Source organism: Dromiciops gliroides, chromosome 4 (genome assembly GCF_019393635.1).
Source record: "Dromiciops gliroides isolate mDroGli1 chromosome 4, mDroGli1.pri, whole genome shotgun sequence".
In the NCBI taxonomy this organism is placed as follows: Eukaryota; Metazoa; Chordata; class Mammalia; order Microbiotheria; family Microbiotheriidae; genus Dromiciops; species Dromiciops gliroides.
In genome coordinates, this window is record NC_057864.1 from 274204194 (window position 1) to 274224635 (window position 20442).

General features: G+C 35.1%; 1 protein-coding gene across 1 annotated transcript in view; it reads left to right on the top strand.

The window, feature by feature from the left end:
• Positions 1-1711: 1711 nt before the first annotated feature.
• The window catches only part of FAM83B (family with sequence similarity 83 member B), a 91136-nt gene continuing 72405 nt past the window's right edge, over positions 1712-20442 (top strand). Inside the window, exon 1 of the mRNA XM_043999507.1 lies at positions 1712-2155. Coding sequence (XP_043855442.1) covers positions 1712-2155 — 444 coding nt within the window. The remainder of the gene's footprint in view (positions 2156-20442) is intronic.

The window sequence follows — 20442 nt, forward strand, 5'->3', positions numbered from 1 at the left end:
AAATCTATTTTGCTTGACTGTACATTTATCATAGGGGTTTTATTAATCATTTTTTCTTCAGAGTGGGGTGAAATTGTAGAGAGGAAAAAATACTTGATGGTTGAGAAAAAAATCAAACCAACAATTCAAGGGATAACTCAGTCCCTCCTACATGTGCTTTTTCTGCTTTTTCTGAACACCCCAGGTATTGCTTCATTGTCCCATTTGAATTTGCCTTATATTACTTTGCATTTCCTGGTATGAAATGCATACAAAACAGCTTGGCTTAGTGAATAGAGAGCTGACCTCAGAACCTGGAAGACCCTGATTCAAGTTTTACCTCTGACACATACTGATTTTATGGCTCTGGATGAGTCATCTAATCTTTCTGTGCCATCAGGTGACTCTAAGACTCTAAGTTACTGAGAAGGTACCAGCTGTCGCTGGAAGAGAAGTTACTCATCAAGAGTTTCCTGTAGTAATAAATTCACAGGTGCCGAACCTATCCCTTATTTGTGTATGTGTAGCACCGTCTCAGTAGAAGTTGAACTCTTTGAGGGCAGGAACTGTTTCCGTTTTATGTATTTTCAGTGCTTTGCACTGAGGGGCTTAATCAGTGTTTGAAGAATTACTATGATTTAGTCATCTCAATTTTTTCTCCCTTTTTCTGAAGTTCTATAGCAATTTTGTCATTCTCATACTTCCTCATTCTTATGGTTTCATGTGAGCTCCTTGAGAATGAGGACTTTCTGTTGTTCCTTTCTTTCTTTGTCTCCCACAATGCCTGGAATACAGTATAGGTACTTAAATGATAAATGGCTGACCATAGCCCTTCTCTCCCCAACTAGATAGTAAATCTCAAGAAACCAGAGTTTATGTTTTGTATTCTTTTTTTTTTTTTTTTTTTTGGCAAGGCAGTGAGGGTTAAGTGACTTGCTCAGGGTCACGCAGCTAGTTAAGCGTCACATGTCTGAGGCTGGATTTTAACTCAGGTCGTCCTGAATCCAAGGCCAGTGCTTTCTCCACTGTGCCACCTAGCTGCCCCTGTATTCATTTTTTATTAGTGATTTTTATGCTAGGCACTCAGGAAATACATGTCATGTATGCATAAAGAATATTCTGGGCAGCTAGGTGGCACAGTGGAGAAAGCACTGGCCCTGGATTCAGGAGGACCTGAGTTCAAATTTGGCCTCAGACACTTGACACTTATTAGCTGTGTGATCCTGGGCAAGTCACTTAGCCCTCATTGCCCTGCAAAAAAAAAAAAAAATCCTAATCATATATCCTTTTAAAAGTACAAATTAAATCTCAGAGAGCAAAAAAACTCAATAAAAAAAGAGTTTATTGGTTTAAGACAAATCTAGATAGAGTGGTGTGTTACTTTTGACTGTTAGAAAAGATAGTTTTCTTGTCATTGCTGAAGAAAGGAGGAAAGTCTTAGTAAAGGGTGACCAAGATGTAGATCATAAAAGAATCTATACATCAAGTTGTTGAATGAGACTTACAGCACAAAGAATAGCTAATGCAAAGCTGTGGCCTGAAATAGATCTCTAATTGAAATACTGTTAAGGACAGTGGACAAACTTAAATGTCATATGCCTGTAGTATTATAAATTATTTGAAGTGAAAAAAATCAAGCAAATTTGGATTTTTCTTTCTTCTTCCCCACAGAACCATCTTTCTATTGCACTAATGGACGTTTGAAAGTGCTTTTTACCAAACATCTGCAAAAATGGAAACATCATCTCTGCTTTCATCACTGAATGATGAATGCAAATCAGACAACTACATTGAACCACACTATAAGGAATGGTATCGGGTAGCTGTTGATACTTTAATACAGAATGGGTTAGAAGCATACCAAGAATTTCTTGCCAAAGAGCGATATTCAGAGTTTTTGGCTGAGGAAGAAATTAACTATATTTTGAAAAACGTTCAGAAGTTTGCACAAAGCACAGCCCATGGCCCTGACAATTCTTGTGATGACACCTCGTCTTCAGGAACATATTGGCCCATTGAATCTGATGTGGAAGCCCCAAACTTGGATTTGGGATGGCCCTATGTGATGCCCGGACTACTAGGAAGTACCCATATAGATCTGCTTTTCCATCCGCCACGGGCACATTTTCTTACCATAAAGGAAACTATTCGCAAGATGATCAAAGAAGCAAGAAAGGTAAGAATTAAGTTGTGTGTCTGTGTGTGGGTGTGTGTCTCCGTGTGTGATGAATGGCATTATCAAGGAATACCATTTACACTCTCAATTATTTATGATCCTCTGTATAAGATTTTATTTCCTTCCTCAAAGGACCCGAATCATGTTTAATGTAAGGGATGTATTAATTTATAACAACTGTGTTTTGACAAAATTTCTTTATCTTTGGAATGTTACGGTGATTTTAGAACTGTGTTATGGAGGGTGAAGAGAGAAAAGAAATGGGGTTTTATCCCAGCACTTATAGTTTCACTTTGAGTATTATAATTTTTGAGTATTTAGAAGTTATCCCAATTACAGTGAGACAATGATATATTTGTAGGATTTTATATGGCATAAGGGAATTTAGAAATAGGGACTTGAATGTTCTATTACTATCTTCTTGGATAATGAGACATTGATGTTCTTGCAAATTGTGTTTTTTTACATTTTTCACATCCATTCCTTTTTCCTTCCTTCAAGAGGCCACGACACTGGTTCAAATCCATATATCACTTCTCATTTGAATTACTTCCATAGCCTCAGAGAGGCATGATGGTATTGTGAAAAGAAGTTTAATCTAAATTTAAACCAGTCTTTTTCACTAATTTCCTATATGACTTTGGACAATTCAGTTAACATCCCAGCCTGTTTTCTCACTTGTAAAATGAAGGGGATTAAATTAGATAGCTTTATGAACCCATCTCTGTTTAAATATTTGATGTCATGATCTGAAGAACAGAAAACTGAAGACCCTAAAAATTTTGATTGCTATGACAGGAAACAAAAAGCTTGTCAGGAATGACTGAGAGCTATGGTTGTACAGAGATTTTACATAGAGGGTATTGCAAAAGGTAGTGGTGTCTTTTTCCATCTTCTTCAACACTGATGCTAATCTGGAAGGGATTGATTATATCCTGTTTAAAAAAAAGGCTTAGGGGCAGCTAGGTGGCTCAGTGGATAGAACACTGGCCCTGGAGTCAGGAGAACCTGAGTTCAAATCTGGCCTCAGACACACTTAACACTTACTAGCTGTGTGACCCTGGACAAGTCACTTAACCTTCATTGCCCTGCAAAAGAAAAAAAAAAGAAAAAGAAAAGAAAAAGGCTTAAAAGACCATTGGTCTGAGTCTTATGTGAAATTCAATAAATTTGGCTTCCAAAACCCAAATAAAACAAACAAAACCAACCAGCTTAATAAGTCTAAGAGAGGAAGGGAAGATATCATTAGGTAGCCATGAGTCTGGGGAGGAAAAGATATATAAGATTCAGTGCCCTGAAGATATGGTGAAAAAAGTGAATTCAATTTGGTTAAGACAGAACTCAAAGGAGTAAGGAAGTGATAGTACTTCTGCACTTTGCATTTGGTAGACCTTATCTGAAAAGTATTATTTCGTCCTCTGAATCTCAGTCTAAATGGAGTATTGATAAGTTTGAGAATGTGCAGAGAAGGTCACCCAGAATGGTGAAGAGTCTTGAGCCCATTTCATATGAAGATCATGCAGGAAATAACAATGTTTGGAGAAGAAAAGACTCAAGGTGGGGGCTGCAAAATAATAGTTGCATATAATTTATTTGAAGAATTACCATCGGGACAGAAAGAAGACTTGTTCAGTTTAGATCTAGAGGGTAGAGCCAAGACAAAATTAGTAAAAGTTACAAAGTCATTGATTAAGGACTTGATGATATCAAGAAAAATTTTTGTGGATATCTGGTAGTGAAATTGTTTATGTTAAGAAGTAAAATGTTCCCTCCTCCTTGGTGGCCTTCAGGCAGAAATTGCATATAATTCAGGTGTTTTATAGCACAAATTCCTTTTGGGTATTTTTTGGCCCAGACTGTAGCCAGGGTTCTTTAAAAAACTCAAATTCTGTTTTGTGAAATAATTTATTTTAGCTCCTTTAACTTGTTCATCTTGAAGGAAGTTTGAGTTTATTCTAATTTTTGCTTATTAAATATTGCTGGGTTTATTCTTTGAATTGAATTATATTTTTGCAACTTGGTCTGTAAAAGTCACTTCAAAACTATGACTGAGTCACTGGAAGAGGGAGATTACTGACTTTTGTCAACACTTGAATCACTACCTACTCTGTTTTAGGACAGAATGTTTTTAAGCTATATTTACTGATGAATGAGAAGTGTAGCATTGATGGTTAAAGGTCATTGGCACCACAAATATAGTGATTATGAGTTTATTAGTCAACAAAAGGATAACAAGTCTTCTGGAACAGTGTGTTCATTTAAGGAGAAAAACCTTGAATCTTTTAAGTCTTTGAGCTAAGCATGGTTTGACACCTAAATATAGTGGCTGTCTTAAGTGGTGTGTTTTTTTAAAATTGTTGCTATTTATATATTAATGGCTATTGTACCCATTTTGGCAGTAAGCATTTATTATTAATTAATATCATATATACCAGGAAAGCATTGACTATGTGGCAGTTAGGACAGGCAGGAGAAAAGCCCCATTTTGTCTCTCAGAGAGATAGCACTTGGTCTCAAGGCCTAGGAGGAAGAGCACACACTAAACTACAGCTTGTTGAGCCAAGGGAGTGGGTCCAGGAAGCCAAGACAGCCAAGAGGATGAACCAAGATGGGGACCCTCAGTGGTCAAGACCTTTATCCTCTTTTGATTGAGGTGGGTCATTATACATTGGTCAAAGCTAATTGGTTAGCATCTTTCAATTCTATTGGTTGACATGACCCAAAGGTCATTCAAATAAAAATAAGCTCTATGATGACCTAATGAAAGAGATTCTTCCTGAGGGCAAAGGTGAAGTCTGTACCTAGGTGTGGTTTAATCCCATCTGCTCATTTAGCTAAACTAAAGAATCAATCTCCATCTCTGTTATACCCTTGGGCTGGTCCCAAACAAGACTAAAACTTCAAGAAATGAACTTTCTGGAGTTGGGGGAGGGAAAAGAGCCTGAAGCTGGGTCCCCCAAGAAACTCACTATTAATAATTATTTTCTCACAGTGGATGTTTATCATGGCTTTAGCAAGCCTTTTTGGTGTAGTAGATCTTGAGTTATTTTTAAAATATATATATCTCTATCTTTATATCTGTCTATCTGTCTATCTATCTGTCTGTCTGTCTGTCTGTCTGTCTATCTATCTATCTATCTATCTATCTATCTATCTATCTATCTATCTAGAACTACAAAATTTACTGAAAACTGATTCTCCATGGAGTACCCTCTTTCCCAGACAAATGAATTGCCTGGGGCTGCCTGTCTTTGTCATTTCCAGACTCTTGATGGCCTTATGGACCTTCCCCCAAGCAACTTGTCCCCTCCCAATGCTACCCACCTTACTCCCTGGACTTTATGTTATTATATAAAAAGGGTCCACCTTTTTAAGTAGTTTCTATTCAGTCAGTAATGCCTATACTTAACTTGGGAGCAATTCTATTATTTCTTTTGTGGAAGGTTCATTTACATTAATTAGCTATATGTCACTCTGGAGCAATCTTTTGGTTCCCTTTTTGTTTTGTTACCCCTTTAAAAACCCTGTCCTCTGTTCCCATCTTTGGGTATTCTTAGCTTCCAAGCTTTGTGATACCATGAGCTATATAGTTCCTCTGCCCCGATTAAAGACTTTATTTCTCCTATATTGATTGTTTCCTTAATTTCCAGGTTAACACTATCTATCTATCTATCTATCTATCTATCTATCTATCTATCTATCTATCTATCTATCTATCTTAGGGTTTGTTTGTTTTTTTGTCTTAGATATACCTATTTATACTACCCCAGGAAGAATTTGGGGTCAGTGAAATCTTGGGTATGGTAGCCCATACCATATGGATGATAGAGACTCAAATATCCCCTTGCCTCTCTCCCCATCAACCCTTAAAGATATTTTCCTAGAGCAAAGGTGTCAGATTCCTGGAGAGCATGGCCAGCAAAACCTGAGTGAGGCTCAAATCCGATTAAAATACAATTGGGAAATGTTTAACAAAATAATAAAAAAATATATAATACAACAGGTTATCAATTTGTGTTTTTTCTAAGTCAATATGCAGCACAAGGATCCATGTCTATTGGAGTTTGACACCTCTGTACCTAGAGCAAAGTTTCTTAAACTGTGGAGTTGCATAACTGAAAGTGGGGGATCATTAAAATGTTTATGTATGTCTATTTTCTATACCTATATACCTGGTGTCACATAAAAATTTATTGGGCAAAAAGGGGTCATGAGTGGAAAAAGTTTAGGAAGCCTTGTACTATATGATACAATATACATATAGATAAATAAATACAATATCATTTCATGATGCAGAAGCAGGAACATATTAGATGATTAAGCATATCTCCTTAACCTTGGAGTAGTGGCAACTAAGATTTAAGAAGAAAGTTTACTTCCAATTGAAAGGATTTGACAAGTTCTTTAGGCTTTTTTTATTAAAATATTTGTGCTGTATTAAAACAAGTGGTATAATTGAACAGTCCTTTGGATATTCAAGACTAAATGTAAACAATTGCCTGGGGGAAAAAAGGGTCTTTTTTTTGTTGTTGTTGTTGGACCAAGAAATGGTACCCTTTGCAAAAAGAAAGCAGGAGATGATGGGCTTTATTGGTTTCTGTTTTTAAGTTAATGCATGTCTTAAAAAATAACCATACTCAATTTCCAATATTCTGTTAACTCTTTAAAAGTCTCTTTTATAAACTTAATCACACTTCTAGAACTGGAGATGCCTCAGAGCCTATTTACTCCAACCCCTTCATTTCAAGTGAGGAAATTGGGGTTTAGAGAGGTTTGCCTAATTCATAGAGGTACTATCTCGATCCAGAATCATTGTTCTTAACTAAAACTGATTGACAAAATGGTAGCATATACAATATTATAGAAGTATCTATTAGCCATGTGTGTGTGTTTTGCATCTTGTTTTCCTTCCAAGGATGTTTCATCATCTGTCTTCTGGAAACTAGATTGATCATTGCAATTAATATTATTGTTATCATTAAACATGATATTTTCCTATGGTTTCATCAATAATTTGTCCATATACCAAGAAAAAACAAGTCCATATGTAGCAAGCATGATACTTGTATTGTGTTTGGTTTTCTGTTTGTTTATGGGGAGGCAAATAGTATAACTTTCTGGGTCAGTGAAAGAGATTGATGGCCTTATTTTATATTGAGCTTAAGGAATTTTGAAAGAATATGCAACCATTGGACAAAGCATGATAGACATCATGGATCAGTGGAAAGATCTACAGTCAGAGGACATGGGTTTTACTGTTGGCTCTACTACTTAATATACGTGTAAACCATCTCCCTGGACTTCAGTTTTCTCATCTGCAAAGTGAAGGGTTTGGAGTAGATGACCTCTAATCCTTCTGGACTATAAATCTTTGATTCTCTTTTGTTATCTAGAAGTCTAATTTTCACTATAAGATATGAAGACATCTTGGTGTAGTGAAAATAATGCTATCTGGATTTTTAATCAGGATAACTGAGATTTGTTTTTGGCCCTGTCAAAATGATGTCTGATCTGGGATAAATAACCTTACCCCTATGAACCTCATCTTTTTCTTCTGCTAAATTTGGATAATCTTACTTACATTACCTACCATTGAAGGTTATAGTGAAGAAAACACCTTATAACCTTTAAAAGTAGTCTAAAATATGAGCTATTATAATTGAACATAGCTCTGTATGAAAAAGTCCAAAATAATATAAAAAGATTAAATTATGTTAATATAATTTGTCAATTGAAAACATCATGCATTTGTAAAAGATTGGGTGTGTCAAGCAATTTAGTCCCCGAGCTGGTGTGGTTTACATGACTAACATTTATTTAGATAAGTGAGATTCTTAATATGCTTGAGAATTTGTAGGAATTAGTTACTCATAACAATAAACTTTGTGTTCTTTAATTTCTATTCAGAAAAGCAGTTTCTCATCAGTCAAACACTCAACAAGCATTTAATGAGCACTATGCTAGTCATAACTTATTGACAAAAAATGAACCTGTCTGGTTCTATATTATATTATGTTATATTAACAAATATGTATATATGACATGTAGATATAGCTGTGTTTTAAAAATTATTGCTATTTATATATTAATGGCTATTACACTCATTTTGTCAGTAAACATTTATGGTTAATTAACATTATATATACCAGTAAAGAATTGACCGCGTGTCTCTCTAACTTCTGTACTAGTGTCAGGCCTTCAGGCCTACATACCCTTAAGAGGGAGAGCATGTACCAAAAGGCTGAATTCTGAACCAAGTGAGTGGGTCCAGGAAGCCAAGAGAGGAGACAAGAGCACACCAAAATGGAAACCCTCATGTAATCAAGGCTTTTATCCTCTTTTTATAGAGGCAGGTCATTGTACATTGATCAAAACTAATTGGTTAGCATCATTCAATTCCATTGGTTGACATGAACTTGAGGGTGGTTCAAATTAAAAGGAACTCTACAGAGGACCTAATGGGAGAGACCTTGGGCAAAGGCAAGTCCAGTATCTAGGTGTGGTTTAATCCCGTTAGTTCAATTTAGCTGGACAAAAAATCAATCTCCATTCCTTTTGTTCCCTTGGGCTTGTCCCAAACAAAATTAGAACTTCCTCAAGAATTGGACTTTTGTAGAGTTGGGGGCTGAGAAAGGGACTGAAACTCATCTGCCCCCCCCAAATAAATTAATTATTAATTATTATTTTCTCACAATAACACATATAGATAGATATATACACCAGCAAAGACCTTTACAGTCTACTGTTTGGGGATAGTGACTTGAATTGTGATTCCACTGGTATAGAGAACTCCCAATAATGAAACTCACTCTGTCAATGTATATCAGTAGTTTTAGTAAGTTACTCAGAACAGGTAATTATTAAGTGATTTGCCCAGCATCAGATAACCTGTATATATGAGACAGGATTTGAATCCAGGTCTTCCTGTCTTTTAGGTTAGCTCTTTCCATTATGTTCCACTGCTTCTCTATAAATAAATACAAGATAACTTTTAGGGGAAAGTATTACCAGTGTGTGTGGTGGGGTATCAAGAAACACGTTTTGTAGGAGGAAACATTTGATCTCAGCTTTTAAGGAACCTAGATATTCAGAGACTGTGGTTAGGAGACAGTACATTCCAAGTAAGGGAAACAGTTCAAATGAGGGCATGGGGATGGATGATAGAGCTGCATGTGTGAGGAATAACAGAATGAGTTTAGCTGGATCAAAGAATATGTGAAGGGTAGTCACATATAACAACTTTGTAATTTTCATGGCATTGCAAATGTGAATATATAATGTAATATGATTTTTAAATACACACACACACATATATAAAACTAAATTTTCCATCTCTAATTCTTTCATTTGGACAATTATACTGAAAAATTTTCTGAAGACCCAAAATTAAATTCAAAATGATATTAGGAAACAGGACAATATCTGGGAGAGGATTTATGAACATCATGTAAATTCATTTTTGTATTGTTTTTAACTGGGTTAAGGTATAGTTTTGAAAAGTAAATAGCATATTATGGAAGATTCACAAGCTAATAAATATTTGTAAGAAATCATAGAAGCCCTAAAGCTTGAAAGCTCAGCAGGTCCACCTAGTTAAACTCCCTTGAAAGGAGAATTAATAAGAGAAGGAAGCATATCTAATCCATCTCCAGAACAGATGTATTATTTAAATCTTATTTATTCTGAGTCATTACTTATATACTTAAAGTTGTTATATCCCCATCAATAATAAAATTCTGGAACCACTCAACTGCTATTCAAAATGATACCTATGATCCCATGCTTCAGAAACCTTTACATTTTATTCTTTTTGTGGTAGCAAAGTAGAAATTGTTGAGAAATTGTTGAGAAGTTAGTCCTTCAGGAAAAATGAGAGATCTCATTAGTGATTAAAAAGGAAATTGCTTTCAATTCTTGTCTTCATTCATTTGTAGATTTAAGTTATTTTTGAGATTCTTTGTGTTGAAGGCCTTGTGTGAGATTCAAATGTAAATAAAACATTATCCCATGCCTTAAGGATCTTTCCTTCAGATTTAAAATTTCACTGGGAAGTTGACTCATTGTCTTTGGGTCAGCTGTATGATGACTGATAGTATCTATGAAAAATTTTCCCAGGTAATTATTTGTCTGTCAAGAAGAGTTCCCAAGATGATATATGTCTCTTTCTTCAGTTGCTGTGAACTGTTGTTAACATTCTTTGATTTCTTAACCAAAGTCATCTTTCATTAAGGTAATTTGTTTTCTTAGTCCCTTTCTCACTAGTAGAATTCTACAGAGTTAAGACATCTTGAAAGGCTTACACATAGAGATATTTAACTTTGATGATATATGCTTCTTTATTTCCTAATTTTAGGAAAGATTTTTATATATAAACTGTGTTCCTGTGAAGCATGGCATGGAGAATTCATAAGCAAAAGTTTGATGGGAATTAGGACAGAAAATCTCCTAAGGTGTTTTGTAATACATGACAAAATTTGGTTATTGCTAGCAGTCTTCTTTGCTATAACTAGGTGTGTCATTAAAGCCCAAGGCCTTTACAAATAACATATATAGGAATTAGTCATTACAAAAACCAAGGTATGCTTGGCATCTAGTCTACTCAAAAAAGCTCTTTGTAAGTATTCTGCCTACTGAATTCTTTCAAATATTTCCTTCCAACTTGTGTCAACCAAACAGTTCCTAAACTGAACAGTTTTTTTAATGATCTTTGGTAATCCATTCACCACCTCCTCACAAGCTGACTGATAAAATCAAATCATCTCATGTCACTTTCCCACTGTGTGATACCAAGCTTAACTATAGTTCTCTTGCAAAACACTTTTTAGCTAGATATAACCTTTTTAATTAGGGTCATAAGATCAATTTTGTTCTTACACTTCAAATTCTTCACTTGGGTTTTCTTTGTCTTGGCTCTTTCTCACAGTCTTTGTGGCACTACACTTCAGAATTTAACTCAAAATTGATTTCTTCCTGGAAATATTCCCTGATTCCTTTAAGCCACTGCAATCCAAGGATATGCATAAACTCTGACTTCCATGCTCAGCATGTATTATATATTTGATTTTATTGATATCTTTTTCTTCATATTACATTAATTTCCAAATATATCTCCCTTTACCCTATCTAGCAACCCATCTGTTGTAACAAAAAATTAGAGAAAAAACATTTAGTAAAACTAGACAATATAAAATATGAAAGTTTGCCTGTACTCTTTTAAAAATAATTTAAAGTGATATTTGTTTTTATGTCACTTGCATTTTTGAATATTTCCCTCTCAATAAAGCAGTTCCTTGTAACAAAAAAAATTTTTTTGGGTGGGGCAATAAGGGTTAAATGACTTGCCCAGAGTCACACAGCTATTAAGTGTCAAATGTCTGAGGTCAGCATTGAACTCAGGTCTTCCTGAATCCAGGCAGGTGCTTTATCCACTGTGCCACCTAACTGTCCTCACAAATTAATTCTTTTTTTCTTTTGGGACAAAATACAAATTAATTCTTAAAATGTGTGTGTGTGTGGGGGGGGGGGAAGCATTCAGCAAATCTAACCAGTACATTAACCAAGCTTGACCATACACATTGGTGGTAAAATGGATAGAGCAATAGACTGGTAGTCAGGAAGACCTGCATTCAAATCCTGCCTTAGACACTTACTAACTCTTTGACAGGAAACAGGTCACTTAATTTGCTTACCTCAGTTTCCTTATCTGCAAAATCAGGATAACAACACCTACCCCCAGGGTGATTGCAAGGATATAATAAGATCATGTTTGTAAAAGTGCTTTACAAATCTTAAATTGCTTGATAAATGATATCATATGCTCATTTTTATACATTGTTTATGGTAGTTTTGTCCATTATGTATCAACTATACTTTGTTAGCATGTCTCTGTAACGATTGGAATGACGCCACCTGCTGGATACTTACTGTAGAAGAGTTCTGCCCATGAAGGGAAGGTCTTTGAGGGCAAGACCAGGAGTCAGGAAGTGATGCGGGCTAGTGGGAGGAGGAAGGAAGAGACTGGCGCTCAGTCTCGCGCTCTTTCCGGAGGACGCTGGCGGAGAAGGGAGCTAGAAATGTGCTCTCCTTTTAATAGATAGAAATCTAGGCCTTTCTCTCTCTCTTTACCAAATTCTTATTCTCCTTAATAAATGCTTAAAAGTCTAACTTGCTAAAGCTTATAATTTATTGGCGACCACTCATTAGATATTTTAGACAGTTTAGCTAGAATTTTAACCCTTAACATCTCTTTGTCTGAGGATTTTTTTTTTCTGTGTCTTTCTAAAATTGTGTAAATATAGAACAAATTACCTCATCGTCATGTGGAGAGAAGGTAACTACTGGTAGAAATAAGTGAAGCAGCATAGAATTGGGTGACCTGGTTTCAAAATCTATCTTTGCTACATTGTGAAAGTCACTTACCCTTTCTCTGTCTCATTTTTATGATCTATAAAATGAAGGATTAGATTAGATGATTTCTGGTTGAAGAAATCTGTTTATATGACAAAGTTTCAAGAGCTAGAGGAGAGACCTGCTGACTGTCCCCCTCAATTATTTATACCATTTTGGTCCCTCTTGATGTGATGATCTTCCTGGTCAAATTTCCTGTCCTCTTATAAAAATAAGTAAAACTTATGAGCTTCAGATTCTTTATCGTCCAACTAGACAACCATAGAGTCTTTCAGACTCTCTCTCTTTTTTTCTTTTTTTCTTCTTTTTTTTCAGGGTAATGAGGGTTAAGTGACTTGCCCAGGGTCACACAGCTAGCAGGTGTCAAGGGTCTGAGGTCGGATTTGAACTCAGGTCCTCCTGAATCCAGGGCTGGTGCTTTATCTACTACACCACCTAGCTGCCCCAAGACTCTCTTTATTAGACTACTGCAATAGTCTTTTAATTGGTCTTTTTGCATCAGTTTTCTGGCCATTCCAATTCTAAAATGATTTTCCTAAGATCTGACCATTTCTCCCCTACCTCCATGCCCAGTCAGTAAACTACAGTGGCTTCTTATTACATCTCAGATCAAAAATAATCTCTGTTTTAACATTTAAAATTCATCATAACTTGACTCCTTCCTACCTTTTCAGCTTTCTATATACTGCCCCCACTCCACATGTTCTACAACCCATTTATATTAACCTACTTGTTCCTCACATAAGACTTTTCATCTTCGTGCCCTTGTACACTCTGTCCCCAGTCCTACCCCCATAGCATACATTGAATGCTTTCCTTTTTCACCTCTGTCTCTTGAAATCATGGGCTCAAAACTAAGTTCAACTACAGTTGTCTTCTCTAGGAGGACATTTCCTGTTTTACCCAGCTGCTAGTGCCTCCTCTCTAATGTTACCTTGTATTTTCCTACATGTCTTCCATTTACCAGGGTTTCTTAACCTAGAGTCTGTGTACATAAAATATTTTGATAACCATATTAGTTTATTTTGTAATCCTACGTATTTTATTTTAGGCATTTAAAAACAACAACAACGTTATTTGGAGAAGGTAACCATAGACTTAACTACACTGTCAAAAGGGTCCATTACACACACACACACACACACACACACACACACACACACACACACACACACACACACACACACACACAGAGGCAGAAAGGCATGTGCTCTTTTGTTAAGGTTAAGAATCTCTGAACTATTAGAATGTATGTTTCTTGAGGATAAAGATCATTTTGTTGATTGTGTGGTCTTTGTTTTGTTCTTTTACCAAAGGCTCAGTAGGTGTCTCTTTAATTTCCATCTCTTTTTTCTTTTGGGGTGAGACTACTCACTGTTTCTGGGACTAACAGGTTTAGTTATACACAATCATCAATCATTATCCTTAACTGGTTGCAGAAGAAGAAAGGATTTACTCCTAGCAAGACTCAGATGGATTTCTTAATCATCATTAAGATCTTATACATGGTGATCAGCCTATTTGCCTAGTGTCAGCAAGGATCTCAAAGTTGATTATTAAGTGGGGAGGTATTTGGACCCAAGAGTAAATAAAAATGACAAAAATACCCTCCAATTTGAAAATAAAAAGCAGCTGCTACGGAGATAGATTGGCTGCTTCAAACTTTGTCTACTGAAAAGATGTAAAAACAGACATGTTATTCACTAGGAAGTAAATTACTTCAATAGGGAAAGGTCAATATTAATCCACACTTAGTTAAGCAAAACAAATGCCTCATTCTTGGAATTTTCTAAAAGATACAGAGATCTGGTAAAGATTTAACTGCTTGTGCTAGCTTCCAGTGTATAAAATGCTTCATAAAATCCCAGATGTTTTTCTTTAAAAACACGTGATGAAGATTTGATAACATTAATCTCTTTACTAATTCTGTGTAGCTTACTAGTGTTTAAATGAGACAGCACAACATGTGTGCCTTCCTCCCCCAAAGGTAGGTAGAATACAAACCATTAAATTCCTGAATTTTAAGTATTGAAATTCATTCTTAATCCATCAGCTGTGCAGGGAACACTGGTTTGAGTAACTCTCTTTTTTATATAACATTATTGCTTAGTAAGTATTTAGAATATGATTCAGATGCTGATAACACTTCCTGCCTAAGGCAGTCTCATCCTTTCAGTTAAAGTCCATTTAAATGACAGAAACATTCTCTCACTCTCTGTGTCTCTCTTCCTTTCTGTCCCTCTGTCCCACTCTGTGTCAGTCTCTATGTCACTTTGTCCCTTTGTCTCTTTCTCCCTCTGTCTCTCTCTATCTCTCCCTGTCTCTTTCCTCATATAGTGTTACTACATTTGTTCCATGAAAATGGATACTTTGAGATTGATTTTATTCTGAAGGGAAAGGCAAGAAAAGAAAGATTAGCTATTTTTTTTTCAGGAATAATAATACTAATAATAACTAGTACTTGTATCATTATACAAGTGTTGTACATTTTACAAAAGCATTTTCCTAATGTTATCTCCTTTGATCCTTAAAATAACATGTGAGGTCAAGGATACTGTTAACCAATTTTACAGCTGAGAAAACTGACTGATCCTGAAAGTGACTTGCTGAATTCACTTGACTTGAACAAGGTCTTCCTGACTCCAGGTTCAGCACCCTACCCATTGGTTTGCCTATTTGGTCTATCAATAGTGTTGCCATATAATGTAATGATTGTTACAGGGAATTTGGAAAGAAAATAGCAATTCAATAAACAAAACATATTTCATTGTCGTGTAACCAATGACTATATATAACAAAATATTGATTTTGAATAATGCAAATTCTAATACATAAAACTACTTCAAATAACTTGTTATTTTTTACTGATATAAATGTGTGTGTGAGAAAATAATTATTAATAATGTTTTTTTGGGGGGACCCTTTCTCTTCACCCCCACTTTAGAAAGTTTAGTTCAGGAACATTAGCTAATCTCTTTCAGAGCCAGTGCAAAGGTACAATAGAGATGTAGACTCTTTTGTCTTATTTTAGTGAATTGAGGATATTAAGCTGCGCTTATCTGGACTTTAACTTTGTCCTCAGGGGGTCAGTCTCCCATTAAGATCCTGTTGTCAGCATGTACAGTTCATTTTAATATGGACCACCTTCAAGTCATGTCAATCAATGGAACTGAATGATGCTGACCAATTAGCTTTTCATCAGTGTGTAGCCGCAGGCACCTATCAAAGGAGGGTAAAAGTTAGGAACACTTGGCTCTTGGTTAGCACCGTCTTGGAGCTCACTTTTGGTCTGAACACATGGTCAGTTGGTGGGCACTCTCCTCTTAGGCCAGAGTAGGTAATGTAGGGCTTCTGAACTCTGTCTGAGGTCATGTGCTCTCTAAGAGACAATATGGTACTGGGGTTTTTCAGCTTGTGTTAAATGCCACTCGGTAAATTCTTTACTAACATTTAATTTACTTTAATAATAAATGCTTACTGCCTAAACTGGTGCAATAGCCATTAATTTATAGTAGCAATATTTTTTTAAAAACCCAGTCTGGCCCCCCAATAATTTAGCTAGAAACAGTTTTAGTAACCCCAGTAATTTAAGTAAGTATATATAACCTATGTATATGTATGTAAGCATTGTTGTTCCAAAGATTAAAAGGAAACAGTGTCTATACTCAAAATGTTGCATGTATAAAAATAAATGAGTACCATGTACAGTCAAATTTCCATTGGTGTGAATAATGAGAACCATGAAAACTTTACAATCTTTGAATTTTCATTGCACATTTGCATTGGTCTATAACCAATTACTGTAGTTAACAAAATGTTAATTTTGAATAGTGCAAATTCTAATATATAAAACTTTCATATGGTTCTTTCCTTCCTTCCCTTCCTTTTTTTTTTCATTTATTTGTTTATTTGTTACTAAACCAGACCGAGCTGTGTGTGTGTGTATATATATCTATATCTATATACATATAGATATAGATATATCTATATATCTATCTATCTATCTATCTATCTATCTATATATATATATATATATATATATAGAGAGAGAGAGAGAGAGAGAGAGAAACAACTAGATGGAGACAGGAGGCATCAGCAAAACCTTCTTGTAGGAGATAGTCTCATACCTACTCTTTGAAGGATGCTAGGGATTTTTAAGAGTCAATGGTTAGGAGTGATCTGAGGGATAACTTGTGTAACTCCCTGTAGTTGGGAGATAGATTGTGCTGTCTGAGGAACTGACCAGTGCATCTAGAATAGTGAGTAAGTGAAAGGGAACGATGTCAAAGGAGACTAGAAAAATTGGAAAGGAGGAGCCAGATTTTTTTCTTTTTTTTAATTGTGCAAATATGTATATACATAAATATATATTTTTAAAATCAAACATTTTATTAGAACTTTTCCTTATAGGAAAGAAACAATGTATACCTCAACACACATATACACAAGTACAGATATGCACTAGTATGCATATACATATAATTACATACACATATGTATAAACATACATTTACATGTATGAAAGAGAGAGACATAGAAGTGTCAAACACATGAGCCAAAATAGACCCATGACACTCTTGAATGTAGCCTGAACCAAATTAAAATGTAACTGGGAACTATTAAAAAAAAGTAAAACATAGATAATATTTTAAAAGTAAGTCATTATGTGGCTTGCAGAGATCTTTCTTTATGGTTCATTGTTCCCTATTTCTATTTAAGTTTGACATCACTGGTATAAAGCACTATGATGAGAGTCAGGAAGGATTAGGTTCAGGTCTTCTGGCCTCTTATACTTAAGGGCTGTATAAGTGTGGGCTAGTCATTTAATCTTGGAGAACATTTCTCTAAGATTATAAATTGGAGAAGAGTTGCTGATCTGGCCTCAGACACTTAGTAACTTTGTGACCCTGGGCAAGACACTTAAGCTTGCTTGCCTCAGTTTCCTCATTTGTAAAATGAGATGGAGAAGGAAATGACAAATCACTCCAGAAGCTTTGCTAAGAAAATCTCAAATGAGGTCATAGTCATATACAACTGAAACAACTCAACAACAACAACAACAACAACAACAACAACAACAACAACAACATTGCTTCATTTTTCTTCCTTTCAGGATTTTTTTTTTTTTAGAAACAGCTAGGTAGTATAGTGGGAAGAGCACTGAGCCTGGAACTAAGAAGACCAGAGTTCAAATCTTAAGTCACTTACCCCATTTCTACCTTAGTTTCCTCTACTGTAGTCATGGGATTACAGTAAGGTAAGGATTGCTGTGAGGATCAAATGAAATAATATTTGTATAGCTCTTAGTACAGGGTCTGGCACATTGTAGGCACTTAATACATTCTTATTCCCTTCCATTTTAGATTTTTTTCATTCACCCCCTTTTGGCAATCTCTGTATGTATGTAGACCATACAGAGTTGTCTTTCAAACAGAATGTTATAATCACAAGGAATACTTATTTGTGTCTTAGATAACCATCATGATAAAGTAGTGAACAACAAAGTATATACTGTGGTGCTTAAATAGCATGTTATCTAGAGAAAGGAAGGTGACCACAATACTCATCTTGACTCACAATTATTTTTACCTTTGTGACAAGGTAGAGAACTTTCACTCCCTTATTTTGCCTTCTGCTCTAAGATGGTATAATACAAAAGGCAATATAGAATACTAATGTACCCCCCATATAGAAATTGAGGCCATAGAGCTATATATGTCCAACATGTCATATCTATTAGGGATTCACTCAATTAACTGCCAGTGGATTAGCTTGATCAACTAAGAAAATCTGGTCAAATTTCCTATGGTGCCTTTTATTTTTTTTCCTATGGTGCCTTTTAAAATAATTATTTAGGTTTTCAGTGAAATGAATTTTAGTTTTTCAAATAGATAGAGTAGAAATAGAAATTAAGGTAATATTGGGCTCTGGGAATTTCACTTCTATGTAAATTATTCAAATCTTAAATGCTCTATGGCTAGCATAAGACAGTTATCCCTTTTTCAGTATCTTTTTATTCATAAAACTTAAGAAGAAAGCTGCCCAGGCAATCTTATTATAGCGATGAGTTGTAAAATTTTTTAATTTCTGTTTTTTAAGGATCAAAAATAGCCAATGATATGCTTAATTTGAGATATAGATTATCCCATGGCCTCCATACTAGTGGACATACAGTTTCTGTTAAATGAAACAAGATTCCATTAAAGTAAATGGATAAGTATTGGCCTGGGGAATGTTGATAGCAAGACATTTTCTAATTTCTTTGCTTATTAAAATATACTTTTAAAGTGTTATATTTAGTACTGTGAAATTTGTATGTCTGCTTTTATTTCAGCACGGGATGTTCTGTTACATTAATATTTTTTAAAAATTTATTTTGAGTAGACTATGGGAATAAATTTTTGGTTGATAATTGATTATATGGAAGTAGTTTAGAAAGTTTACTCTTCTTCAGTAATTGTCCAACTCTTAGTGACCCCTTTTGAGGTTTTCTTGGCGAAGACACTGGAGTGGTTTGGCATTTCTTTTTCCAGCTCATTTTGCAGGTGAGGGAACTAAAGTAAACAGTTAAGTAACTTGCCCAGGGTTGCACACACCTAGTTAAGTGTTTGAGGCCAGATTTGAACTCAGGAAGATGAGTTTTTAATGACTTCATGTTTAGCACTTTATCCACTAATTTACAGGATAGACATTTCATGTTTTAGAGTTTTATACATACACACACACACAGAGTTGTTTTTTTTTACTTTGTTCTATAAGAATTCCAATATCTTAAAAGTCATTTTGCAGTTGGTTTTTGGCAAATAATTATCAGGGCACTTGCAGAGGAAAAAATCAGTCCCTGGATGCTTTGCAACAAATGAAGATACTTTGAGTTTGAGTCTATAGGCCATATATGTGGATAATATCAATTGTAAAATAATAGTGACTGCTAAAAAGCAACATTTTAAATACAGGATCTCATTTTTGATTACTTAAGAATGAGAAATATTTGCTGGCATTGTGGTCTGAATAATTAGGTATAGGACATGCATGTCATTCAGGAAAGAATTATAGGAAAAGGATATGTTTTGGAAAAGAGAATTACAATTTATGATAATTTTTTTCCCTTAGAATTTTGGACATGCCTTTAGGTAAGAGGAGAATAGAAATAGCTGTAACCTGACTCACTGAGTGAGCAACATTTATTTTGGTACCAGAATAAAAAAAAAATTATTAAATTATTTTGCCTATTTTAAAATTACATTGGACTGACATTTAATCTTCCTTCACCTACCCAAGGCAGCATTGTTGCTATTTGCATTACATACAATGCATTTCTTTTTTGTTTGTTTTTTGTGGGCCAGTGAGGGTTAAGTGACTTTCCCAAGGTCACACAGGTCGTATCAAGTGTCTGAGGCTGGATTTGAATTCAGGTCTTCCTGAATCCAGACCCAGTGCTTTACACTGTGCCACCTAGCTGCCCCCCATTTCTTTTACTAATTTAACTCAATAGAGTAAGACAAACTTAGTTTGGAAGAATCCTAACAATTGAGTTAAATGAGAAATTATGGGTGTCTAATGTGTATATGTATATACATGCATGTATGTATATAGACACGTATCAGTTAGGAATGACTAGAACACTGAATCTGAAATATATCATATGTATATAAATATATAAGTCTATATTGCATATATGCATATCAATATATGTATATTCAGCTATAATTTGGTTGTCAGAAGGCATGGGTACAGGCAATACATCCTTTTCATGGTGTAAAAATTCTTCATTCTAGTTTCTGACTGCCTAGCTTTCCCCTATTGTCAGTCTATTTGACCTCACTTGGATTTTCTCCCAAGCATTCTGTGTTCTGAATCTTTTTACCTTTCCACCTAAC